Here is a 27,339-nt window from a genome sequence, read left to right as displayed (position 1 = left end):
CGAATGATATCCTATTACATCATGATCTCCTCCTCTAAATGCATTTGTATTTGTATAGATATATTTTTCTTGACTTGTCAAAAAAAAAAAAAAAAAAAGCCTCTCCTGCACTCTGAAAGGCGCAGTGTGGCATCACCTCGGGAGAGATCTCTCGCTTGGAGGCTGGACGCACTTGTTACCTTCCCAGTGGGAAGATATACATTGTACCGAATTAGAAAAAATGATCTCAACTAAACACATCTTCCAAACAAAATTCACACTAAAATCCACCTTGAAAATAATAAGAACCTTGAGGAATACACTTTATTTACAGACCCAGACATTACATATGTACATATAGCAATAGGCGTCTGGAATTATGAAAATAAGAACTGGTATAGCAAACGATATTCAACATGTGCAAGATATAATGCAATCTATTGGTATAAAACAACCACAAGTTGTTTCTTTATCTCTGTTGCTATAACATGTAATTATCTACCATTACATACAATAGCTGTTGAAGTTTCAACTACTTAGTTCATACAACTGTACAAACTATATGGCCATCTGTAATCACCTGTGCTGGAGAAGCAATATCTGCAATACATCTTACTTCTGAATAAAGCTATTCTTGCAATGATAAAAATCACAACTACAATCTGTTTTATCCATCCATTTGTATGCCTGCTATGAAGCAATAATAATGATGGTACACTAGTAAAATAATGGCAAAAACCTACTGCAGAGTTCTTCCTTGTCAATCAAATATTCTTATTTTTCTATTGAATAAAAAAGAGAAAAAATATATATTTGACAATGCTGCTTGTGTATGTAGCCCAACTTGAAAAATTAAATTACATATCAATGACATCATAGCAAGCCAATCAATCAACTAATCAGTCAATCACTCACACTATTTTTTATTTCTGTCTCACTCTCTCTCTCTCTTACTTTCTTTCTTTCTCCCTCGGTTTCAAAATGTGGTGCTAACAATTCCCATTGGAAAAGACTATTGCATAACCTCAAGACTTTGAATCAGCGCATAGTCATGTATGCCGATATACATATACATATATTATTATTTAAAGAAATCATTCTAATATCAATGACTTCTAATAACATCTGAAGACTAAGGGTGATAATGTTAATGCCTATGATATTATGATGATTATTTGAATCTGAATTACTGTTGTAAGCATTTTTTTTATCCTATCACTGCTACTAACACTACAGTACTTAAAACAATATAGCCAAAAAAGAAGAAGCTAAAACTACTTCTACTGCTAAACAAAATAAGAGCAACGATAACAACTTGACTGTGAACAAATAAAACTGACGATTAATAAAAACAAAATAACTTCTGATGGAACAAAATGCCTCTACTACTGCAACTACTACTACACCTGACAGTGTTAATATCTACCTAGATATCTATCACCTGTGGTAACACTGATATTGTGAATAATATCCTTAAATAATGAATCAAACATCATTTTTTTTTTTTTTTCACAAAGTAGTCTCCAAAGACTGTATGTAATATGAAAGGCAGCTGTACATTACAGAAATACCGCCTAATGATTACTCCCGAAAACAATACAGTTGAACATATCCTATGAACTAGAGCATTTCACAGCTGAACTCGTGATTTGACACCAGAAGCTACCATGGTAATGTCGATGCACCAATACAAATCTCCCATTATATCATCTTTAATATTGAAAGCATACTATCGGAAAATCACAAAGTGCAGGCAAAGGGAAAGCCTCAGCCATTCATAGTGGGGCCTCAGTCAATTTGTAGCAGTACAGCAAAAATCCGGAGAAATGGTTGGAAGTTACTAACTCCTCTAAATGCTGCTCTTCATTAAAATAAATATACAGACTACCTTGCTGTGAATAGCAAAATGCAGCATAATATAGGGTAGTTTTCCTACTTGCATATCAATGTGAAACACTTGGTTCCTCAACACTCACAAGCTAATTGTCTCGGCCAATGCACCGTCATTTGCTCTCAGTGCAAATCTGTTTAAATATCACATATGGAAATCTCTTAAGTACACCATAGTTAAGGAATATTCTATACATCAACCAGTTTACTAGTGTGACTGCAGGGATGCCTCATTTTGATTAATTCTAACTATTCTAACCTTAGGTCAGTACTTTAAGCAAAGTATAAGGATCACACTAATCCACTAAACAATAGGTTAGAAATGGTTAATATGTTCAAAATCCTTTTTTTCCTTAGAATTCACACATCAGTTCCATTAAAAATAAACAGCCCTCTCTGAAACAATCCAATTTCATTACACTAATTGTGAATAATCAAAAACACATGAAAACAATAATTACATTATATCATACATTACTAAGATGGAGAACAACACAGGTCAATTACAGAGGCCAAATATTACACTACGTGCAATGATACATTATCAATATGGAGAAAAAAAAAGAAAAAAGAAAATAATTGCAAAACACTTTAAATAGAATATCATCACAATGGGTATCTTTGGAAATATTTCTAAAATTTATAACATCAGTATTTAACCACTTAAACAAATAAACAGGCTGCCAATCCTGTGTGCACAGATTAAAAATTATGAACATAGTACTAAGAAGCTCATAAATACTAATTTTGCAAAAATGTTGAGGGTAACTAAAGAACTAATTCATCCCCATCAACTCAGTGACTATTTTAAAAGGAGGTAAAAAAGGGGAAAAGAAATAAATCATGAAAAATGTAACACTTACTCCATCCTTCTTCTGACCTTGAAAAAATTTCCTGAGCCCACACTGAATTCCTACGTACAGAATCACAAACTTGGAGGACAAAAACACATGGGCTGATTAACCTCGATAGAGAGTCCAAGTATCTCCTATCTTACATCAAATAGAAAATACACATCACTCACAATAATATACATTTTTTTTTCCCCCCAACAACTTTCCCTTCTGTGTCACATCTCTTTCCATCTGCATCTACTGTATGGTGGGGGACTGAGGAACAAGGATAATATAAGCATAATGGTAACAAAGAATACTACTCAGTCATCACTAACCTTGTAGGTATGTAAATGAACTAGCCGGATGGGGGGGGGGGGAGGGAAAGTAAGATTTACTTACTTAGCATGATAGGAGAAGAGAGAGGAGAGAGGAGAGAAGAAGAGGGATAAGAGAAGAGAGGTGAGTGGAGAGAGAACAGCAACAGAGAGAGATATGATGACTAATGATACAAAAGACCCATCAAAGTTGACAATCAAAATATGAGCCTAAAATAATACTTGATTTGTGTCTTTTGAATTCCCAATGCTTGAGGATTAACTTGTTACAAACTCATCTATTCCATTAAGGGATGACAGAAAACTTAAAAGATAAGGACTTCACTATTACACCCTTCCATTGCACTCACATACATAAAGTTGCATGCTGTATCCAAGAGGCAAATGTAATAAGTTGGAATCTAGTCCATTCAATAAAATAAGTTAGACTTTGGCAGATTAGGTTATTCTGAAGCCATTAACGATCCTTTGCAATTTCTCTTTTAATCAAGTGTTGATTATGTCACACAAAAATGTTTTTTTTTATTAATGATTTTGCAGTCAATTTACTTAAATTTAATATCTGATAAAATAAAGGCTTAATTAGCAACTATACCTATTTGGCATATCATATTTACATTATTTTCCCCACCCACATGATTACATTTTGACAAGAAACAGATGATATAATTGATAATTAGTGGCTACTGATTTGTAATTTTTACAAGCGAAAAAAAAAGGTAAATAAAATATATCAAAATATCTTAAAAAGCAGCTCTGAGCATCTTAAGGTTTACATTAATTATTGTTTCAATGAGCCTACTTTAGACAAAGCATTATCATAATAATGATTGGTTGATGTAACTCACTCAACAGTATACATACTTACTTTCCTCTTGTTGTAAACAATATATGACATCTAAATAAATACATATCTTTTATCTGAATATGTGTAATAAGCGATGAATAACCATACTGGACATATACATATCACAAATAAAATAAAAGTTCATTCTTATCATGAACAACCTTATCATCTACATGCTTTTTCTTATTTCATTTTCATTCATAACTTTAAAAAAAATCTTGATATAGATTTTTGCTGTATCATGGAAGCATAGATATCTCAACTAATGCTAATATTGCATGAAAAAAAAGATAATAAAATGAAATCATAACGATAAGATCATAAGAATCAGCGATAAGACTACTTCTTTTCACGAGCTGTCATCAATATGCATCAGGATTTGCACAGTTCACTTGTGCCTTATTTCCAGTACTCTGAGGGTTGTCAGTGACCACTACCCACACAGCTGCATTCAGTCCACTAGTATAAAGCGTGTGAGCAGGATATAACACCAGTCATTTCTATAGACTTTTTGCTGGAGGGTATTTTGCTTTTAAAAGTATAAACATAATAAGAGTAATTTTTCATAAAAATCTGCAAAAAATATATATATATATATTTCCAATCTTTTTCTTTAAAATCAAAGGGAAGATAAACAACAAAGTATAACATTATCAACAGAAATATAATCATGATAGGCAATTTATAACAAGATAATTGAAAATTAAAGATATTAAATGATGATTATAATAATAATAATTGCATTAATAATAACATCTATACTGACAATAATAGTAACAGTATTAATAATAATAATAATAATAATAATAATAATAATAATATTAATAATAATAAAAAAAAAATTAATACTAATGATAATGACGAAAATAAAAAGACCATTAATGACAATAATAACAATTATTCATCACCATCGTCATCAACTCTTAAGCAATATATCTACATCATATTTCACTTGTTTTAAAGTTAATATCTCACACAACTGACTATTTGTCACAAGCCATTAAATATCTCATAAATTGAAAAATAAATAAATGAATAAATAAGTAATAGAAATAATAACCCTTTAATTATAGTGACGAATATACAGTAAACATACATAGGAGTGCTGATAGTCTTGTGAAAAAGTCAGTGTTGTATGGTACACTACAAAACTGTGAATTTTTGACAGTGTGGCAACCTAATGATCGTGAGTATTGTGTCTTGTCTAAATACACAGGAAACACAACAATCCCAAAGAAATGATCATAGGCCATATAACAAATTCGCGACTAGTAAGCATGATGAGTACAGGAATCAATCAACTTTTCATTTGAAGCTGTGACCTATGATTCAATTTATACTCAAACTTTTGAGTAGAATATATTTTTGAAAAAAATAGTTCATACATTAAGACTTCTTATCTTAATGTCACATGGCAGTCACTGGTGCTTAGTAAAACAGTTTAAGATTGTTTTCGAAGGTGGCATTTATGCGGTCCGACGGTAATTAGAAAAACAAAAAGAACATGAATTTGCTTTGCTATATTTCTTAATTTCTTTACTAAAACATGTATTTACTCAGGAATATATTAGGATCATCATGATTAAAAGCCATAAAAAATAACATAAATGAACCACAAATTATGAAAACAAAACTATGGTTAAATACAAACTTGTTATACATTCCATTATTAACATTTTATATTTTTCACAAAAATGATAGTATGTCACCTACATTATTTTTGTACAGTCACATCATTAACCTTTTGTCCTCTGGATATATAAATCACTTTTGCTTAACCCTAAAATGCTATTTCTTGTAGTCTGTTTACAATAAATCATTTCTTTACCAAAAATATAACAAAGATAAGTGTATTATGACTAATCTATTGAATAATATAACATAAAACTGGCCTAAGCTACTTACAAATGCCTTTTAACACTGCCAGCAAAACTACAAACACAACCTTGATACAATATTGGGTTTTCTTTGAATCACTAAACTCCAGAACGACCCTACTTCAGTATGCATATTCAACCAATCAAACGGAAAACCTTATGATATACTATCACTTACATGAAATCCTTAATTTCCATCATCACTCAACATATAATTTGGTCCCCATGTTTTATTCCTGGCCGAAGCCTTCCGTTTCCTCGATGGCGAAGGTGAGTTTTTCGACCAACTGCTCGTATGACTTGTAGGGCGGGAGGTCTAGCCGGTTGAAGCAAGTGTGGGAGCGAGGCAGCCACGTCTCCTTGCCCACCTTCTCGATGCAGAATTTCTGTGGCCCGTTGCTCCCTACAAAGAGTGATGTGGGCGTTAATACCAAGTTTTCAAGGCAATTATGAAGAAAAGAAATCTGAATATGGGGGTTCCAATTGCCTTAACTAAATCTGGGGTTCTAATAACCTTATCTGAGTCTGGAATCACACTAAAGTCACAGATTATCACCCTTTTGACCAGACCCCTAAGCCACATTCCTGGGTACTAGGGGAGCCAAAAATCAACTTTCTTTGCCTAGATCCTAATAATTTCTTCTGGAGAATGAGGATCTAAAGTCTAGATGTATATATATTTTATAAATATTAATTATATATATATATATATATATATATAACATCTATTAAATATAAACCAGCTACAGTTAAAACATAATTAAATATGCTTTTCACCTAGCTTTGACAATCCTAGCACAGGCAACTGTGTTAAAAACAAAAGGGGAGGCTGGAGAGCTGAAAATGGCTATAGGACAAGAGCTGAGTCTAGGAAGTTGAAGCCAGGCTTTGTGCAAGTGGTTATCAAATAAAATATCTTTTTCTGCATCAATATTCTGATCTTTTACAGTGAATAACTTTTAATGCGCATAGACTATCACTTAATCTATCCATGATATCAATTATTTCATCACTTTCCAAATATAATGAAAAAGAAATCAATAAAAAATATGGACAAGATACCTGCAAGCCTATAAGAGGCACCACCTTTTCCCAGAAAAAAGTACCCTGTGGAGTGAGCAGTCCACCAAACACAAATGTTCTGTATGTTACTAATAACATTAGTATTTCAGTAATATAACTTCCACAACTAATATCTGGGATAATGACGATAAACTAATTGAAGACTAATTGAAGATGTAAAATAATGGCTAAACTTCTGTCTGTAGACTGATGAAGTTCAGAACAATTCAGTATATCCTCCACCTGCACACAATCCAGAGATGAGCAAATCCACAAGACAGAATTTTAAAAGCACAGTGCTTTCAACCTGAGGTGGAATGGAAACTCTCAACAGGCATTATCTCAAGACAATGTATTTGACAGAGGACAGTGGAGGAATCAAAGCAACTGTGACAAGAGAGGTTGCATAGGTAGATTTTTCTCTCATTGTCTGTCCTCCCTAGTTTTCGGATGCACAGTCAACTTCTGTAGAGGCATGAAGTTAACTTGGTTGATATTTCCAAATAGGCATAAATGTGATCACTATAACCTTAGCACCATACCATGAAGGAACAGAAAACAGATAAAAGTAAAATATCACCATCACCAACTTCTGTCTGTTTTGAAAGTCTGTGGGAAATATGGTTTTAGATATTATTCTACAATTTACGTTTTGCTTGGCAGTGTATTCATTAATCAATTGGCCTTTGAAAAGCAGTGATGTTATCAAGCAAATTCTAAACATTTGCCTGGTACAAAAGATGCTTTAATCCTTTGATGACGGTGTGTCACAACCGTGTGACATGGCTAAATGCTCGATGACGGGGCGACACACCAGTGTGATGTTCCCGATGCAATATTGCATAGGCCCGGTGTAGGGGGTTTCCACTTATCGCTGTGCCCGTTGGGATACGGTTAAGCCTTCACAAGTGAATTAATAAAATTTGCTTATCTGTTGCAAATTCACTATTTGTGCAGATGTTTGTCCTGTAAAATCACTAATCTGAACTCATCATGATATGTATAGTAAAATGTACTCAAATCCTTTGTTTTCGAAATGTCCCTCTAAAATATCTGGGCAAATTTATGTTATAGGTCAGTATATACACATCTAAGTACATGCATATACTGTATGTGTGTTTACAATGTACATATATAGGAAAGACGGAGAAGGAAGGGTTTTTAACTATCATAACTTTTGAGGAATGGCACTCCTGCTGCCTAGATGGTGACTAAGCACAAGACCTCTCCCAGTGTGATTCCATGCTGCAGCTCTATGAGCGCATGATAGAACATTATCCGGCAGGAGGGAAATGTTCGCATGTGATGTCACGTCACCTGACATCACTAGGTTAAATTTTTTAAACACAAAATAGATGTACACAATCAGATGGAACCTTAGTAATAATCTTAAAATAACAGTCACATACCCATGAGCTCTGCAAAGCCTCCCACTGGCACACGACACGTCCCTGTGACGAACTGTAGTAAACGTGCCCTCTTCTCATTGTCGATCTCTCTCACGAACTACAGAGAAAAATCCAGTTAAATTCTAGTAACATCTAATATTTCATGCAGTGCAAAACTGATCCTACCCTGCAAAACTGCATGGAATGCTTAATCTTTAACTTCAATAGATTTAACACTACTATAATTTATCAATAAATAAATGTAATTCTAAAACCAACTCATTATGATAAAATTATGAATTCAGCAAATAAATCACAAAGAAATTCTCTTGTTTGACATAATCATCTTATTTCTATAAATGTAAATGTTGATGGAAAATAGAAAGAAAGAAGGAAAGAAAGTTATAACTGTGATTTGATTTAGTATTTTATCAAATAAAGCTCACCAGGTATTCAACCTAACCTAAAGAAATTCCATAAAACACAGGCAATCATTATTATACAATAACTATGAACACAAATCATGGAAATGAAGCTTTAACTGCTCAGCCATTCTTACCTGCCAGAACCACATAATTTGTTTTGAAGATCGGTTGTAGTGGCGGTATATAGTATGCTTCTGCCAGTCACAAATGTCTATTTCTTGCATTCCACAGAGCAACAACTCCAATTCTCGTTCATCAAAATATTTCAACCATTCCAATGGCACCACCTCTGAAAACCCTTCCAGGAAATGCCTCGTCTGTGCTTCTTGGCCTCGCGTTAGACGCCACTGCATCATGAGGCTGTAATAATAAGTGTCATTTTGTTATGTAAAGTAACAAATCTGAGGATGCTTCAACTGCTTAACCTAACTATTCCTAAATTAATATGCATATATCATACAGACTTCTCTAGCTATCAACATTTACTCTACAAACAGTTATATGTATTCATAAAGTAACATGTGCTTTCAAAAGTAAAGTATGAAATCCTCTCCTACATAAATGAAGACTTACTCAATATATTCCTCCTTATTCTCCTCTGTCACTTGGATATCTTTTCCACCAGGCTTCAGCTCAACTTCAGTTATCTTCCCAAGAACTTCAAAATCTGTACAGAAGGTCATTTCAAGGCAACACTCCTGGAAATAAAAGTAATCAGCATTAGGTATATACTTTCAATTTCTATTAAGAGAATAACAATAATGGTAGCTATATTCACATAAGAATAAAAAAAGTACAATGTATTGATCTTTACAAATAATAAAATAAAAAGTAAATAATTATTATTCTTAAAAATGATCTTTTGATTTTGATTACGAATGTTTACTCAAATCTGGCTGTAAAAAGCATAATAAATATTACATTTAATAACAGACAGAGAATATGACAGGTATTTAAACTTTTCAAAGAATTAGAAATCCTACATAGATGTACAATAAACATTGGAATCCATACAAGGAATCAACAGCAAGTGGAGTCCAATAATCTACTCACAACAAAATAAGCATAACAACGTTTTTGTAAACAAGGCTCACCTCAATGTTGTTATCCCTAATCCACACAAGGGAATTATAGAACTCGGGATCAATAGACTCCAGGTCCTTCATGGTAAGTTTCTTGTTCAGCATACGCTTGTAGAAAGGCATGGTGAACCCAGAGTAAATGAACTTTCCATGATAAAGGGCCTGGAAAAGAAAGATAAATAGATGAATAAAAGTAGTTAAAGACAAGGTCAGTGTTAAAACATTGAATCCTAAGATGCAAGTGAAGTGGTAAGCCATCAGCATTACTACTCTCGACATCTGTAAACATATATCATTCTTCAAATCATACATCACAAGGCAAATGAACCATTATCTACCTGAAGAAATACAGCAAGATGATTTGCTTCCTGTCTCATATTTTGCTCAATAAGGAAATCAGTAATAATTGATAACCAATCCCAAAAGCTATTGGACATCAATTTGTGTTTATATTACCACTGTCAACAAAAACTTGAAGGGTACATAGAAATAATGCCCAAGTCAATCATTAGAGGATGTCTTTAACCCATTCACGCCAGGGCGGAATTTCGCTTACTCCCGGTCATCCCGGGAAGATATCAAGCATGCAATAGTTCGCGCCAGGGTGTTTTCCCACTGGACGAGGTCACGCTGACGCTCGCAGAGAGTTTTTCACCCGCCCTATTCTTATGGTTTGCGTGATTGCGTCTACATTGTAAAGACACGTAAATAAATTGCCATGTTCAGAGGAGTTAATTTAGTCAAAAAACATGTTACAGTAATGCCTATTTAGTTTTATTTGATTGAACTTTGCCTATATTCTTCACTTCTATGTGAAAATACCATACGAAAGTGGAAGTAATCTCTTAGTGGGGCATCAAAAAATATGTTTTATACTTTTTCTTTTTCATACCAAAACGAAAAGAAGAACAATATGAATAATCATACACGTACATATGAGTATGTACATGTACCTCGTGACATGATATCATGGGTAATCAACAAATTAGAAGCAGTATTGTATTAGTAATTTTTTACTTTATTTCATTTCTTGGCCAACAACATTTGATTTTACAATAGTTTTTCGACTCGGATCTTTCTATTCAACCGGTTATCATGATGTCATCAATATGATGTAGTTTTCTGTGACATCATTTTTTTTAACGTTATGTCTCATTTTATGACACTCAAACACCGAAACTAAAATAATAGAGTTTAAGAAATTATGTAAAATGATTATATTTGAGAACAATCTAGCGACCTATTGCTGACGTTTCAGCGCGTCACTACTGGGCTCCTGGGGCGTGGGCAGAAAATCTCAGGATGTTCCCCGGGTCTGGGGACATTTTTTGACCCTGTGATAGCAAGTCAACCGGTGCGAATGGGTTAATATGATGTCCCTAGCTCTTTCCTATGTCAATTCTTTCTATTCTTAAAGATTCTTTAAATAAATCATCTTAACAATCAGTTTCTTGTTATATTCTTCTTCCTCATCTCCTATCTTTTCTTAGTTAAGACAATACTGATACACTTAATCCTAAATGTCTGGATAAATGAAGCTTTACTACATCTGAAGCCTTACTCACCATAGCGATGAACCTTCCAATAAATTTGAAATATGTTAAATGATCAGGGTTGACTTCAGAGGCTGGGTTGATCTGGAGAGAGTAATTGTTTTTGTTGGCATATTCAAAAAGGCAGTACATAGGGTTGAGCACCTCGTGGGAGAGCTGGAAGAACCACTCTCTGCAAATAGAAAATTGGTATTTATTAAACAGCAGTACCATCGTCAACCTAAATTTCTTTTTCTAAAAACTAACATTATAAATATAACATCTACTAAATATAAGATTTCACATTTTGAAAGCAAATATATTCACACATTAAATCCTACTGCATCACATTTTTGTTTACCTTGCAATACCACCATAATCAAGCCCCTCCTCTCCTCTAAAGATGATGAACAGACGTCTACGTAGTTCAAAGGCTGGAAGTCTCATCACTTGATGGAAAGAATCTTCAAAGAGTGTCTGCCGGGTAACACTGATTTTGATGTGGCCGGCAACAGTATTGCTGGAAGGACAGAAGTCATACTGTTACCTTTAACCCCTTCACTCCCAGCAGTAGAAAACGCACCCCATGCTGATTCCAGGATGCTGGTGTGCACCAAATTTTAAATGTCGCTATTGAATATAACAATTTTTAAGCTAAAACCTCAACATGTTTTATGCCAAAACCTCAACATAATCATCATGTACTACATATTAAATATATACATAATCAACATCTTCCCCCTGTGCATGTAACAATTTATTTACATGGGTTGGGAGGAGAGTGAGAAGAGTGACCTTGGTGAGAGAACTTAGTGACTCAGAGGACAAAAGAAAATGATTGAAGTAGTATGGTAAACTAATCATAATAAGTTTTATATTTCTACATAATGTTCCATAAATAAATAATAAAATAATTGCTAATAGGGCACATCCGTACCTCCCCTGGTATAAGTGAATCACACTCCAGTGATAAAAATGAAAGTCGAGTAAGCCATTGTATCACATACAACCTGTATACTGAAAGATGTCGTACAGTATCCGAAAGAAAAAAATACTAATGCTAATACAACTCTGCCATGAGACATTATGCATATCCCTAGATATGTCACGAGGGCTCCGATGACGCAGTGATAATAAGAGCAAAATAAAACTTTCAATATAATTCAGTGAAGAAAATAACTGAATAAGTTATTCAAAATAATTCACAAATCAATTACAGCTGAAAGCATATAGATCTTATTTTAATATCAGTTATTCTAAATCTTATGAAATTATTGCATAAACGAGTACCTCAATATGGGTTTTATATATGGACAGGTATTAAGAGTAAATAACAGAAATAAATTGCTAAAAAGAAAATCTAGCCTTTCATTAGTGGTGCTATATCCCCAACTTAGATATTGCACTTCTCTCCCGCTTTTGGTTGCCTTTGGTTTATATTCAGTAAATAGAAATATGAGTAAACTTTATCTTTGTATACATTCATGTACTGCTATTTCCTACTTATATATTTTCATAAGTAAAATTCCCAATGGGATCAAAGGATACAACTATTCTCACAGATAAGAATGCATGTCTATGAAGTCAGATAATTAGCAAGTAGTCTCAGGGCTACAGGTTTCCAAGGAAATCCAGAGGTAAAGCCTGGCATGGGTTCCCATAAGCTCAGTTCAGTTCAGTTCAGACAGATATGCCTCTGCCAGCTATGAGTGCTGACTCATCTTATCTAATCTTTTCTGATCATCATCGCTGATTCAATTCAGCTCAGTTCAGAGAGATTTTGCGAAGACGTCGCTTCGCCCGGGTTGTGTGGAAGGTCTCTGTTGGCTATAAGTGCTGACTCATCTGATCATCATGACTGAACTTTTACCTTGGCGGTCGGATTGCCTGTAGGCGCTCCAGTTGCCAGGGGGCTAATGACAGGCATAGCCTTCTAACCAGCCCGGCGGCTGTCGTCTCTGGGCCCTGCCTGAGGAAGCGAGTGTGCTCGCATTCCATCAGGTAGTGCTCTAATTTGGCGTCCGGCGCGCCACAATACTCACAGCGTCGCTCATCTTGCCCAATAGTGGGGATGATTTGCCACGCACAAGGGTAGCCTATTCTCAGTCTGTGCAGACTGACTTCAGCACACCTTGATATTCTGGGAGAGAGTATCAGCGACTCATAGCCTGTGGCGTTTGAGTACAGGTTCTCGCTTCCTCTCTGTGTCGCTGCAGGGCACCGACCTGCCCTGCAACCATCGTTTTACGCCTTAGCAGTTCCCGGCTAGGATGCACCACAAGATCACTCAAGGGTTTCTTCCTGCCTTCCTCCGCTAACCTGTCAGCTACGTCATTCCCTTCAATACCAACATGGCTTGGGACCCAGTTGATGATGATGCGTCTTCCCTGATCCAGGATTCTCTGAGCAATGGTGAGAATCGAGGTTATCAGGTAAACGTTATCAAGGGGCGTGCTTTGTTGCAGGCTGTCAATGGCGGCCCTAGAGTCTGTGTGTATAACAACATGCCCGCCTGCAGTGCGGGTGGTGGGGTCTACAGAACCATCCGTGAAGTAGGTTTTACTGTTCAGCGGCGTGATTGCTGTAATGTTCCTCTCCGCCTCAGCCTTCAATAGAGGCGGTGAGTACTGCGTTTTTCTTCTTGATAGACTCATGACAGAGAATTCTATCAAGGATCGTGCCCACGGCGGGGCTGAGACATAGTCAGGGTGGGGATGGTCCATGCCCTTGATCAGTAGTGTCTCTTTGAGCTCAAAGCGTTTCAGCACTCTGGTTGTCTGAGACAGCCAGGTGTTGTTAGCAAAGAGTTCTTGGTTTTGTGCAAGCCGACGCTGCACTCTCTGTCTTAGCTGCGAGTCCAGTGGGGACTGTAGGACATTTGCAAGGAACTGGGCCGCCATCTGATCAATCCGGGTGTCCAGGGGAAAGAGTTTGGCCTCCAGGAGGAGGTTAGTAACCTTAGCCCACCCAGGGGCACCCAGAATAATCCTGGCGGCTTCGTTTTGCATTATGTCGAGTCTTTTCCTGAGTCCAGGTTTTACTGTGATCAGGGCGACGGAGGCGTAGTCCACAATGGGACGGACAGCGTGCACGTAAAAAGATCTTAGTACGCGGTGTCCAGCCCCTAAGCGCCGCCCAGACAGAGCTCTCATGACAGAGAGCCTTGCCTTGGTCCGGTCTAAGAGATGTTTGATCTCGGAGCGGAAGGTGAGGTTCTTATCGATCCATACCCCCAAGTATTGGTAGACGTGTACCCACTCAAGCTCTAGACCTTGGACTCGCAGTCTTTGATCACAGACATCATGCTTCAGCGCCATTGCCTTCGATTTGGCTGCTGAGATCTTAAGCCCGACTCTGCAGCATTCCTCAGTTATTAGGTCCAGACAACGCTGGGCCTTTCTGACTGGATTCACATTTCTTCTCCCAGTGGAGATAATTGCTAGATCATCTGCATATGAAATGATAGTGCACCCCGCTGGGAGTGGAATGTCGAGAATGTTTAACATGAGGATGTTGAACAGGGCCGGGCTAAGGACCCCTCCTTGAGGGGTGCCATTCTCTAGAGGCAAATGCCTGGAAAGGTGACCTTGGAACTTCACTCTGGCAGTTCTGTTCCGAAAGTAATCGCCAATCCAGGCAAGCAGCCTGCCTTTGATTCCCTTGCGGATCAGGATCTCCTGAATGGCTAACGGGTTTGCCAGTTCAAAAGCCTTCTCCAGGTCAAGGAAGACAATGACAGCGCTGCTGCTGCTGACAGTGCTCAGTAAGGTGGCAATGCTGTGGGTAGTGCTCTTGCCCCTTGTGAACCCGTGTAGGTGTTCATGTGGAGGTCCCAGCTTCCATTGGAGCCGATTCAGTACCATTCTCTCTGCTGTCTTTCCTAGACAGCTAAGCAGGGAGATGGGGCGGTACCGTCCTGGCTCCTTTGGTTTGGGGACGGGAATTATATCAGCCCTCTTCCAGCACTGTGGCAGTGTTAAAATGAACATGACTGAAAAATTTTGAAATGCATAAATCTGTGTACAGTTCTCATACCTATAATTTACCAAGAAAGACACTTTTAAAACTTACCTTTGACACAAGTACCGGAACTGTCCCAATTTCCACCTGAAAGACCTTTCGTAGACCACAGGGATCCCATACTGTCCTCTGTTGGCACTGTTAACAAAGACATAAAAACTCAATGAGACATCAAGAAGGCAGTGCATTAGTTTATAACACTGCTGAGACGGACCACATCTTATGGTAATCAGCCTGGGCTGTGCATCTGAACCCATTGCCAATGAGGCATTTTTGACTCCAAATGGTCTAAACGCCAGGGTATTTCAAATATGTAAGCCTAACAGGTGCACTGGCCATGTGGAAAACCATAGCAAAATATCTCATCGCCGGTGGCATGTGCTGCTGCACTGCCACCACTTGATATGATGTCTTGTTACCCAGCGTTAACAGGTTAAGATAATGTGTTCTTTTATTTTCTAGACTTATGATATGAAATATGAGTCTATATCTGATATATTTACAAAATGATACAAATTAGCATTTGGTATTATAACCGGAGGAAAAAACAGCTTGTAATTTCAACAAAAGGAAGAAAGCAGTATGAATAGGATGTTATCATGTCCAAAAATCCCACCAGAGAAAGATTAAAAATAAAAGCACTTTATACTTTTATTGCAAGTGAAGGTAATGTGGTTGAATAATAATGTCAACCACTCCCTTTACTCACATGAAATAGTAGAATAAGGTTTTGTAACTATACTCTTTCAATTAAAGTACCGCATTCGCATTCAAAAGCCCAGTTGCCGGGGCGGCGGGTGCACAGGTTTGTGCCCAGCCTTTCAATTTAATTAATAAAAAACGCGCCCCCCGGCATTTGACATCAAGCTAATTTCCCCCCCGGGGGAATGGGTTAATATGTATTCATATCAGGAAGAACCCAAATGTGTGCAAAATAAAGATATACTGCTACAGTACAGGTAGAAATGTAGGGCTATATTTTTTGGGTTCTATTTTAACAAAAGTGTAGTACATGACTCAAAAAGTGGATTTTTATACTTTTTGTTTTCTTACAGTGCATTTCATTTCATGTATTTGTACATTAAAACCTTTACTAATATAATTATGGTTATTTCGAAAAATGTCCGAAGCAGATCATGAAATAATCTACAAAAAAATCAAAAGCCATCCTGTTATTTCTCATCCATTATGTACCCAGAAGAACAAAATCCTACATTTGCTTTGCTCCTGGACGAGGATCCTGGAAAGTTGTCTGGCGGGTGTTGTGGTCCACAAAGTACTGGCGACCATCATCTGTGAGTCGCATCTCCCAGCCAGCAGGAAGGGCCTCTTCCTCAAGTCCCATTCTGTAAGTTTAGATTATTTATTAAATACTGTTATTTCATGTTATCTACAAAGATAAAAAGAGCATGAAAGATTTATTTAAAAAGAAAGTAAGAAAAAACAAAGAAAAAGATGTATGCACACACAGATATATATGAATTAAGAAATATCAAATATCCAACAATTAGATTATCAAGAAAAGAACATAAACTTCATTAGAAACAAATCTTACCCTTGTGTCCTTGGATCATCCCATTGAGTTGTTCTGTTGCGGTGGTTAACAAAATAAATTCTACCGTTGGGCTCCTGCCGCTTCTCCCAACCCTAGTAACAGAAAGCACATAGATTAGAACATGTTTAATAAGTTCCATATACACATAAAATAAAGTCAGTATAATATAATTTTCATAAATATTGTTTTTTTTTTTCTCTATTCCTTGACAAAATATTCTTAAAACATGCACTGCAAAAAATACATCAGTACATTTTGATTTCTTTTCCTTCTTTGCATCTCTCTCTTTCTCTCAATTAACTTTTTCTCTCTCCTTTCCTCAACTCACCATTCAGACCCTCACCCCTGTTCTTACTTTTTCTCTTTTTTTTTAGTGAGTTTTCTTGCAGTATCCTTTCAAACCCCTTTCTTTCACATTCTCTTCTATCCTGTCCTATCTCTCTCCATCTCTCCATCTACCTCTCCCCCTGTCCCTCATATACTTCTCCCCCTTTCCTACTGAAACTCACAGGTGGCAATGGACCCAGAGGATCATTCTCGGTCTCTTGGTTGGTATTGGGATACAGGAACCTCTGTGCACTGAGCTGAGCAATGTGTTGTCGCTCCCCTTGCCACTCTTCAAATTGCCTGTTGGAAAGAAATGGGACATCAGTGAATGAAAATAATTGTACAGTATCAAAAGTAAAAGTCTAAATATAGAAGCTGCAAACACTATAATAAAGAGAGAGTTCAGTTCAGTTCAGTTCAGACAGATTTGCGAAGACATTGCTTCGCCCGGGCTATATGCACAAGGCGGCCCGGCCTCTGCCAGCTATGAGTGCTGACTCATCTTATCTAATCTTATCTGATCATCATCGCTGAATTCAATTCAGCTCAGTTCAGAGAGATTTTGCGAAGATGTCACTTCGCCCAGGTTGTGTGGATGGGGTAGCCCGGTCTCTATTGGCTATAAGTGCTGACTCATCTGATCATCATAACTGAACTTTTACCGTGGCGGTCGGATTGCCTGTAGGCGCTCCAGTTGCCAGGGGGCAAGTGACAGGCATAGCCGTCTAACCAGCCCGGTGGTTGTCGTCTCTGGGCCCTGCCTGAGGAAGCAAGTGTGCTCACATTCCATCAAGTAGTGCTCTAATTTGGCGTCTGGCGCGCCACAATGCTCACAGCGTTGCTCATCTTGCCCAATAGTGGGGATGATTTGCCACACACAAGGGTAGCCTATTCTCAGTCTGTGCAGACTGACTTCAGCACACCTTGATATTCTAGGAGAGATTATCAGCGACTCATAGCCTGTGGCGTCTGAGTACCAGCTGGCCGAGAGGGAGGTTCTCGCTTCCTCTCTATGTCGCTGCAGGGCACCGACCTGCCCTGCAACCATCGTTTTACGCCTTAGCAGTTCCCGGCTAGGATGCACCACAAGATCACTCAAGGGTTTCTTCCTGCCTTCCTCCGCTAACCTGTCAGCTACGTCATTCCCTTCAATACCAACATGGCTTGGGATCCAGTTGATGATGATGCATCTTCCCTGATCCAGGATTCTCTGAGCAATGGTGAGAATCGTGGTTACCAGGTAAACGTTATCAAGGGGCGTGCTTTGTTGCAGGCTGTCAATGGCGGCCCTAGAGTCTGTGCTTCTAACACTGGTTAGAAGCAAATCTTAAGAGCTGTCACACTAGCATATTTTCCGTTGTTTTTTCGTCAATTTTCAAAAAATTGTCAATTTTTGGAGACAGGCAGTCGCACTAGTGCTTAACCGCCAGGAGCCATTGGCTTAGTAATGCAATACTCGTCTCGCAGTTGTGAACAAAGGCGCAAGTGATAGTGCGCAGTGATGCTGAACTTCATTTTAGCAAATGATGAGCGTAACAAGAAAAAGCAAGAAAATGTTCTCAACCAAATATTCCTCTGAAGGGCATGTATCCATGAAAGAGAATTGGCACAGTCCAATGTGTTTCAAAGCTGGAGGAGAAATGGCGTGCTCTGCGGCTGACAGATGTAAACAATTAAATCAAGCTCTTAAAACAATTTCTAATTATGGAAATAAAATTTAGATTTTTATATTTATATTTGTTAACGACGTGATAGCAATTGCATGGTCTCGTGGCAGTGCGCCTTGGGAGACTGCCTGGGGAAGCTGAGCGCCCAGCCAAGCCATTCGCAACCCCCCGGTATTGCGACCGCGCAAAGCCGGAATGGCCCCGGCATGAATGGGTTAATTTAATAATATTTATAAGAAAAATAAGATTCATTAAATTTTATTATAATTAATAAAGTTAAACAACTACAAACATTTTAAAATATAGTTATTGATTTGAGTCTGCTTGGCTTAAAAGACGACAGAAATGTTTTCATGCAGAAACTCGGAATTTTTATCTGACTAGAAAAACGACAATTCACTCAAAAATTGACAGAAAAGAGCTAGTGTGACGCCTTGGATGACATGCAAAATTTTTATATTTAATGGTTATTTCACTGATTTCACCCAGCAATAAGGGGATGTCCCCTTGCTGTCTTTGACATTTCTATGACATATATAGTGGATCCCAGCAGGATGGAGATATTTAACAAAAATTTAAAATAAAATTCCTTACCTAATATGTTCTACAGTTGGCCGCTGCCATGTTGTCGTTCTGGTGTTGTGATCGACATAGTAAACTCTACCCCTTGGATCACGACGTGCCTCCCAGCCTGCAGGTAAGGGCTTGGGTCTCTCCCAGGTGGTGGAGCGGGTGGTGTGATCTACGTAGTAACGTCGGCCATACTGGTCGTGACGCATCTCCCACCTGAGCATAAATATTGTGATGATGGACTGTGACTAATTCAAAGAAAATATTTACCAAAAAGCAATACAAAAAAATGCACAATAAATAATCATAGATAAATACGGATCCAGTTCTTACCCATGAGGAAGGGGTTCCTCTTGGACACCCACTGCTGCAGGCTGAGCAGAGTTACTACCGCTACTGCTGTTACTGCTTCCTGCAGAGGCTGGAGCTCCACTGCTGCTGCCATTACTGTTTCCACTCCCTGGAGTATTGCTACCATCTGTTAGTTAGGGTGAAGAGAAAGAGGCCATTTTGAACCCTCATAGAGTTTTCTATGAGGTCTTTCTCTTACTTTTATGTCTGCCATGTATAGTCAGTTACAGTTACATCTTCTATATAATAAAATCACATGACTTTAGCAATGTAACTTTTTCTTTAAAATTTATGGCTATGTTTGGCAGTCACAGTTCACAAAGAGCTATTGCTGTTCTTCTAAAAAGTTAGTTTTTATCTAAATTTTTCTATGGTGTACTAAATTTGGCCAATTCCTTTGTGTCTATACCAAATAGTACTGGTAAAAAAAAGGTAAAAACATAAGGCTATGCATAATTGCACTTTTTTTCATTAATTCATTTTATACATATAGTATGTCTTCATTCATTGATCTCAATATATCTTACATAATAAATAACTTGACTGATATCCCTTTCCTCACAAAACATTATATGTCATTCACCAAAATGCATAACCATCAATATAAGGATTGAACTAAGACTAAATATACAACTATACATTTTAGCACTTCAAGGTACAGCAAATATTTCATAGGCATTGAAAAGAAACTTGGACAAAATCTGTCTACTCTGTCTTTGAATCTGCATCTCAATAACAAAAATACAGACACTGACCTGAGTTGCGTTTATTTTTGTGAGCTCTATGATGACGATTTGCAGGTCTCGGAGCAAGGGCAGGCGGTTTGGGCGCGGCAACAGAGGAAGCCGAGTGTTGCGGGGTGCCATTTGTTGGAAGCTTCCCATTGGCAGCATTGCTGGCAACTTGTGGTGGATTAGGTTGATAATTGGTCTGGGGGGACACGTTCCCTGGCACAGAGGGAGCCGCAGATTCTGCACCATTGGGTCTCCCATTTTGGTTGGTTGAACTATCAGTGGGACTCTCTCCACCTAATACCACTACGGCTGATCCATTGCCCACGCTCTTCCTGGCTCGTGCACTTGGGTGGGACGAAGTTGCAGGGCCATCACTGTTTATTGAAGGGAGAGATGGGATGGGGCTATGTGTTGCAGACGTGTGTGAGGTATGGGTGATGGTAGTGCCGGAGTTGGACTGGCTACCGCTTGCTGACATGATGGCAGGTAAGGCTGCTCCTGAATGGGCATCAGGCTGGTTCAGCTTGGGTGGCGGGGGTACAGGTGGTGGTGTCTTACCACCAACCCGAACTGTGACTGTATTACTTCCACTGACATTGCCACCACTCACATTCACAACTGCAAAAGGAAAATTACAAGTCATTCATCATGTTATATATAACTTAACCCTCTCTGGACGGGTGGTACACCACGGGTACCGCGCATTCAAGACCCGTTCGCAGGGTGACGTCATACAACGTTGTTTATTTAACTGATTTAGGCCTATGCGTTTGAGAGTCCTGGCATTGTAACATGCAAGGCTGGAATGCCCCCGTCGTGAGTGGGTTAATATATCTTCAGCATCTACTGTGGAGAAATATTACCATAAAAAAGAAAGAAAGAAAGAAAAGACTTAAGAGTTGTTTTCAGCCAGGATAATCCTTCAATATATTGTAATGTTCAGAGGAGACACCTGCATTTTTCTACATTGCTAACCATCCAGTACTTTATACATTTACAGCATCAAAAAGATACATTACATTATCCATAATTACAGCTAACCTACATGAACATAATTTACAACAGAGAAATAATGGAGAAAAAATTCACGACAATGATAAAACTCATGAAACAGGATGTTATTTTAGAACCAAATTTAACAAAAAAAAGTATGAATGAAAGGGAGAAAAAAAAGATAGAACATTACCAGTTGGAAGGTTGTAGTTGACCTCCTTTTGTCTAGCACCTCCCTGGGTTAAATTATTTAGGCCATCTAGAGTGACTGTAATGGTGGGAGGCTGAGAACCTGAAATTTCAAAATAAAATGTGTTAAAAATGAAACATATAAAAAATCCAAAGCAAAATAATCTATTTATTCCATTTCCAATTTTTCAAGTTCAACAAAATTACAAAGAAGGACATACATGTCATAATATCTAAGCAAGTGTGACTGATGCCACTCCTCTCCTATAATCTGAACTCCATCTCAAAATGTTGAAATCCAAGTCAACAAAGACAATGAGAGTAGCAAGTTATTCAAGAATCCAAGCACTTAAAGACCATCAAAGTACATCATTCCCTTACTTGCTGTCACAACGTTATTAGCCGGTTGAGTCAGCGGCAGTGTGTGAGTCGAGCTCTTCTTCCCATCATAGGCTGCAACCACATCTGCAAGTTTTAGGGTGGCTTCTCCTATGACAGAATCTCTCACTAGAGTGTGGTGGTCACTGACGCGGAAGACCAGTACCGAGTCTTTTGTCACCAATCTGGCAGGGGAGATATGCAGGACACAATTACATTTCCATTATCTTAATTGTCTTCATTCATGGCAGCACATCTCTGCCCCCCTAAAAAAATTAATTAATAAAATCCTTCTGATTTTGATTTTTTTTTAGCTGTAATAAAACCTGCAATGAGCAAAATAAGGCAACAAATGTAGAAGATGTGACAGAAAGAATTCACAATGCTATATATGTGATTCAGATTTCAGTATTATAACTGAATAAAAATTATGTGTAAAATAGGTTTCAGCAATATATTTTTATTAGAATCATACATAATTAAGATTTCCATATTACACTTTTATAAGAAGTACTATGTAGTTTACCCCTCAGATTCTCGACCAATTCTTTAACTACTTCCCAAGCCACAAATAAACCTGAATTTTCTACATTTAACAGAGGCTAATTTAGTCTTCACTTTTTTTTTTAAGTTTTATTTTACATACTAGAAAATGTGTATCTCATGTCAAATAGTTCATGAACAGTAGAGCATCAAAGTTTTAATATATTACTTGGGGTGCTAGGCTGGTAATCATTAGGCTGTAGTAAATTATATGTTTCGTATTCGTTCATGACAGCACAAAAACATGAAAAAATAAAGTTGCCTTTTGTCCCCCCATAAAACAGCAATACTTCTATCACATTGAGTATAAAGAAAATATTGAGCTAATATGGATAATATACTACAATTTTAGTCAACTGCAGCACTGATAGAGCCTGTCATATGGCACATATAAGTCTCTAAACTCAATAAAACACACAAAAAAATAAAACACAAAAACCGCTCTAGTTTTACAATGAATGACTGAAAGAGAGTGGGATGATTCAAATTACATTGCTTCCAGCGGTCTCTCTCTAAAATAAAACCTATCCTGGAGGCTGGGCAAGCAAATTTATCTCCGTCTGCAATGGGTTAATAGGAGTGGGATCAAAAGAGTAATTGCGCATTTGATGGTTAGAAACGCAAATCAAAGCCTAGCTCCTTGCTTTAAAACTTTTGAAGCAAAAAAGCATTTCATGGTTGTGAACTATGGCAGTGTGGACAATTTAGCCCTGCAAATATAAGAATTCACACTACTGCTGCCTACAAAGCTGGTAATTGCTGGCTCATTGAATGCAAATCTTTCATTACTTAGTTGTGCCTATGGAAGTGCAGATGACATGGCATCCTAATAGAGCAGCAGCATATTGGGATTTTGTACACGTATTGTATGATTTGTGTATTCTGAGTGTTAACCCATTGCCTAACGACCTAACTGGTCGTCAGGGCGGGCTGTCTATGAGATTAGCGTCACTGGCTAAAAATCAAAGGGACGGGGGATGGGTTTTCTCCACAGACTATCTCAAACAATATTTCTCCATAAATCCACCTTAAAATGTGGGTTTAGGCTGACTTTGGAACCCTGTAGCTCTGGAGCTAATGCAGTTACAACCATAAGACTTCATGACTGTGTGCACGCTTCAACTATGAACAGAACCTGATGTTGCGTCACGTATGCCATGAAACCCATACGCAATGGGTTAATAGTCTGGCTGTGGTGTAGCCTATCTGTGTTTAACTAAATAGCACTAGTCTTCCTGGATTTAGGAGCCAAGATCCACTCCCTCATGCTGTATGGAAAAAAGGCTGGGAACTAAAACTACAGCATATAAAAATCTACATAAAAAAGAGTTTACTAAAAATATTACAGTTCTTATAACAAGTTCTTAATGGTATAAATATATCTACTCTTAAATACAACTTGATTTTAACCCTTTGATGACGGTGCGTTACACCCGTGCGATACGGCTAAATGCCCGATGACAGGGCGACGCACCAGTGTGATGTTCCCGATGCAATATTGCATAGGCCCGGCGTAGGGGGTTTCCACTTATCGCTGGGCCCGTTCGGATAGGGTTAAGTAAGAACAACTTCAAATAAAATTTTCTTAGCAGTATATGTTACTTTTTAATCCACCTGAAAGATGCAATATTCTACAAGGAAAACCTTCATATGCTAGTTTAATTTATTTTTTTTAGAATTCTGCAATTTGATGGAATTGCACTTATTTTTCTTTACTCAAAATGGACCCATTGCATATGGGTGTCATGACATATATCCACGGTCTCTCTAGCAAGCACTATCTTTATAGAGCGATGGCACACAGTTGCCGATCTCTACAGCCTGTGATATGGCAGATATGTCTCCAAATACAGTAAAACACACAAAAACTGAAACATAAAAATGGCTCTAGCTTTAAAATGACTGACAAAAGAAAGCGGGAAAAGTCAACGTATGTTACGTGAAGCTACCTCTCTCCGAAATAAAAGCCATCCTGGAGACTAGGCAAGCGAATCTATCCCCCATTCGCAATGGGTTAAGAACACAAGAAAGAAAAACTCTCGCAAAAACTAGGAAAAGAATTAATAAATACTGTAAACAAAGTAAGATGGTCCACTCCATTTCCAAATACAACTTTATCATATAAATTTTCATGATAACTCTGTAAAACATGACTACTATGTAATACTATACAAAATATGAAATAGAACAAGAGAAAAAGGAACCAGGAGATGAGAATTAGGATTAAGAATGAGAAAGAGGATAAAGAAAGAGTTAAAGGTAAATAATAAGCATACACACACACAAAGAAACACTATTCATGATGATAGTTTCAACAAAGAAGAAACAGAAAAAAATATAATTCTTACACTGTGAATGTTTCGTGCCATTTTGGATGTGTATTGTGTTTGACATGTTGGGTCTTTTTCTGGTGCACACCATCCACCAGGAGTTCCACATATGCTGACGGCTTGTTAAAGAGACTACTTAAAGCCGACAACTCCCCACTGACAGCTGTAAAAGAAGGGAAAATTAACATGACATGGCCATATGCTGATGAAGATATCATGATACACATTCTAGAGTGAAGTATGAAATTTTGCATTCTCAATAACATTTTTTTTTGAACTGTACTACTGGAAATGTATTTCTTTACCTGTGACACTCAGCTGGTGCAGGTGGCTGGCATTGGCGGCTTCAGACATGCTGTTGTCAGCCTACCATTGCACTCTGTAATAAGAGAGATGATATTATGCTCAACTTCTTACTTTTCAAGAATCGTTTATAATCTGATTCATCATTTTCCCCCATTATGTATATGAGAAAAAAAAAAAAAAAAAAAAAAAAAAAAAAAAAAAAAAAAAAAAAAAAAAAAAAAATATATATATATATATATATATATATATATATATATATATAATAAATGCAAAAAACATATCTAAATTACCTTAAACCAATATAATATAATTACTCTTTCTGTTATACTATACTGATTCTGGAATCAGTGTTGACCATATTTCACTGATACTGTAATATGTGTATTCTTTGACCTTTTAATCTCCGGGACATAAATATCTGTATTATAACAGCTCCTACCACTCAGAAAGAAAATGAAATATATGGAAAAATGATCTGTTAAATACTATATAATTATTAGTTTTATAGTATAAAAAAAAAAACTACATATTGATAAAGTTGCAATACTGGCATGATTTAAATCAAGTGCTGAAAAAGCACTGGTAATAAAAATGATAACCATAACCATGTAAATACGGTCTTCATGAAAATGTCTGTTTTCACTAGTTTTCAGTTTCCAATTACGATATCCTATAACAACAGATGTATAAACTATCTATAGAAATATTTTCCATAGCACGACGAGAAACAAAGTCTATTCAAAGGAATAAATGACTAAAGTTACAAACTTGATAAGTTGATAATGAGTAGCAAGCTAAATACAATCCTTGTTATTTTGATAAGCATTCTCATACCTATCTGTTCTTAGAAAAATAACATTTCAATCTTTAAAAATATACGGGGGTTACTATGCCTGAAATCCTATACCTTTCACCAAATGATTGCAAATACACACGAGTATATTTTTTCCTCCTAAATAATCAAGTGAAAGTAACAATCTTTTGTGCACAGGCTACAGACAACACTTTATTTGAATAATAAAAATACTCCAGGACACAAAACTGGTCTCACAAAAATCTACTCAGCTAGTCTCTGCTTCGAACTGGTTTCATTCTTTATTACTAAATGTTGGACTACATTTCTACTGCAGGGTGGTGTTAACCCTTCACTTTGTTGCATTATCTATCCACTACAGATAACAGGATAGTGGGGTTGTTGATGAGGGTCTATCCTTTTACCTGAGATAATAGGTCCATAGAGAAAAGGTAAAATTTATAATGGCCATTCTAAAAAAAATAATTATTCGTTGGGTACTAGAATGTACTGGTACATGTATATATCTATACATTTGATATTTAAAAAAGAAGAAGAAAATAGTGTAATTAGCATAATCATATTTCCTTGACTGCAACTTCATATAGCCTCTTTTTCCTAAAGTAATTATGAAATAGCTATACAAACATCTTTCAGAATTACTCAACTATACAAGACAAAGGCTACAGCCAAAAACAAGCAAAAAGATACTTGAGAGCCTCTATCTTCACTTCTAGCAACTACTAGTGATGAGTCATCAATATTTCCTACTGCAGGGTTTATCCCATGAATAGTTACAACTCCTTTCCCTTATTTCATAGTCAAGGTCACTATCTATCAACAAAACATATCATGAAAAGGGGTTAAAACAGTAAACATATATTAATGCATAGATATAAATATGTATTGAAACATAGTAAAAAAAAAAAACATAATCTCAACAGAAAATGTGACATAACTGAAGACTTATTGATTATTAGTTTCTACTATTTTAGCAACTTTGGCCACCTAAACCATCATTATGCTCTCTGCTTGATTTTTAAAAAATTAATGAAGAGTAAAAACCAAGTCAACATATCTACTCCACACTAAGGCATTTATCTTTTTTTAAATCTCAGGTTAAATGTTACTGAATCATACTTGGTGGCTCAAGTAATCACCGAGGCCTTCAGAGCCTCTGAAAATGTCAACAAACCTTTACCACAAAAACTCAGGTGAGATGGAGCTTAGACTGCTTCCTTATTTGACAATAAACTGTCAGGGAGGCTTAAAAGCTCTATCTTGCCAGGTCATGTTTATAAAATAGAGGTTTGTATAGTCTTTGATGAAG

General features: G+C 37.0%; 1 protein-coding gene across 3 annotated transcripts in view; it reads right to left on the bottom strand.

Annotated features, from left to right (window-relative positions):
* Positions 1 to 289: 289 nt before the first annotated feature.
* Su(dx) (WW domain containing E3 ubiquitin protein ligase suppressor of deltex) overlaps positions 290 to 27,339 on the bottom strand; it is a 29,416-nt gene continuing 2,366 nt past the window's right edge. For 2 of the 3 annotated variants that reach the window (XM_043017650.2, XM_043017651.2), the window contains exons 2-19: positions 25,216 to 25,289; positions 24,929 to 25,073; positions 22,041 to 22,222; positions 21,664 to 21,762; positions 20,499 to 21,095; positions 19,726 to 19,870; positions 19,417 to 19,608; positions 17,338 to 17,455; positions 16,829 to 16,920; positions 16,488 to 16,619; positions 15,325 to 15,411; positions 11,615 to 11,773; positions 11,287 to 11,446; positions 9,734 to 9,883; positions 9,213 to 9,337; positions 8,774 to 8,999; positions 8,236 to 8,332; positions 290 to 6,167 (exon numbers count right to left, since the gene is read on the bottom strand). In XM_043017650.2, coding sequence (XP_042873584.2) covers positions 5,995 to 6,167; positions 8,236 to 8,332; positions 8,774 to 8,999; positions 9,213 to 9,337; positions 9,734 to 9,883; positions 11,287 to 11,446; positions 11,615 to 11,773; positions 15,325 to 15,411; positions 16,488 to 16,619; positions 16,829 to 16,920; positions 17,338 to 17,455; positions 19,417 to 19,608; positions 19,726 to 19,870; positions 20,499 to 21,095; positions 21,664 to 21,762; positions 22,041 to 22,222; positions 24,929 to 25,073; positions 25,216 to 25,264 — 2,928 coding nt within the window. In that variant the 5' untranslated portion in view covers positions 25,265 to 25,289 and the 3' untranslated portion in view covers positions 290 to 5,994. The remainder of the gene's footprint in view (positions 6,168 to 8,235; positions 8,333 to 8,773; positions 9,000 to 9,212; positions 9,338 to 9,733; positions 9,884 to 11,286; positions 11,447 to 11,614; positions 11,774 to 15,324; positions 15,412 to 16,487; positions 16,620 to 16,828; positions 16,921 to 17,337; positions 17,456 to 19,416; positions 19,609 to 19,725; positions 19,871 to 20,498; positions 21,096 to 21,663; positions 21,763 to 22,040; positions 22,223 to 24,928; positions 25,074 to 25,215; positions 25,290 to 27,339) is intronic. The other variant, XM_043017652.2, reaches the window with a different exon arrangement.

The sequence above is a fragment of the Penaeus japonicus genome, unplaced genomic scaffold (genome assembly GCF_977035675.1).
Source record: "Penaeus japonicus unplaced genomic scaffold, GWHDUDI00000001_assembly GWHDUDI00000016, whole genome shotgun sequence".
Taxonomy (NCBI): domain Eukaryota; kingdom Metazoa; phylum Arthropoda; class Malacostraca; order Decapoda; family Penaeidae; genus Penaeus; species Penaeus japonicus.
Note: the sequence above shows the minus strand (reverse complement) of the source record. Positions and strands in the feature narration are given on the sequence as shown.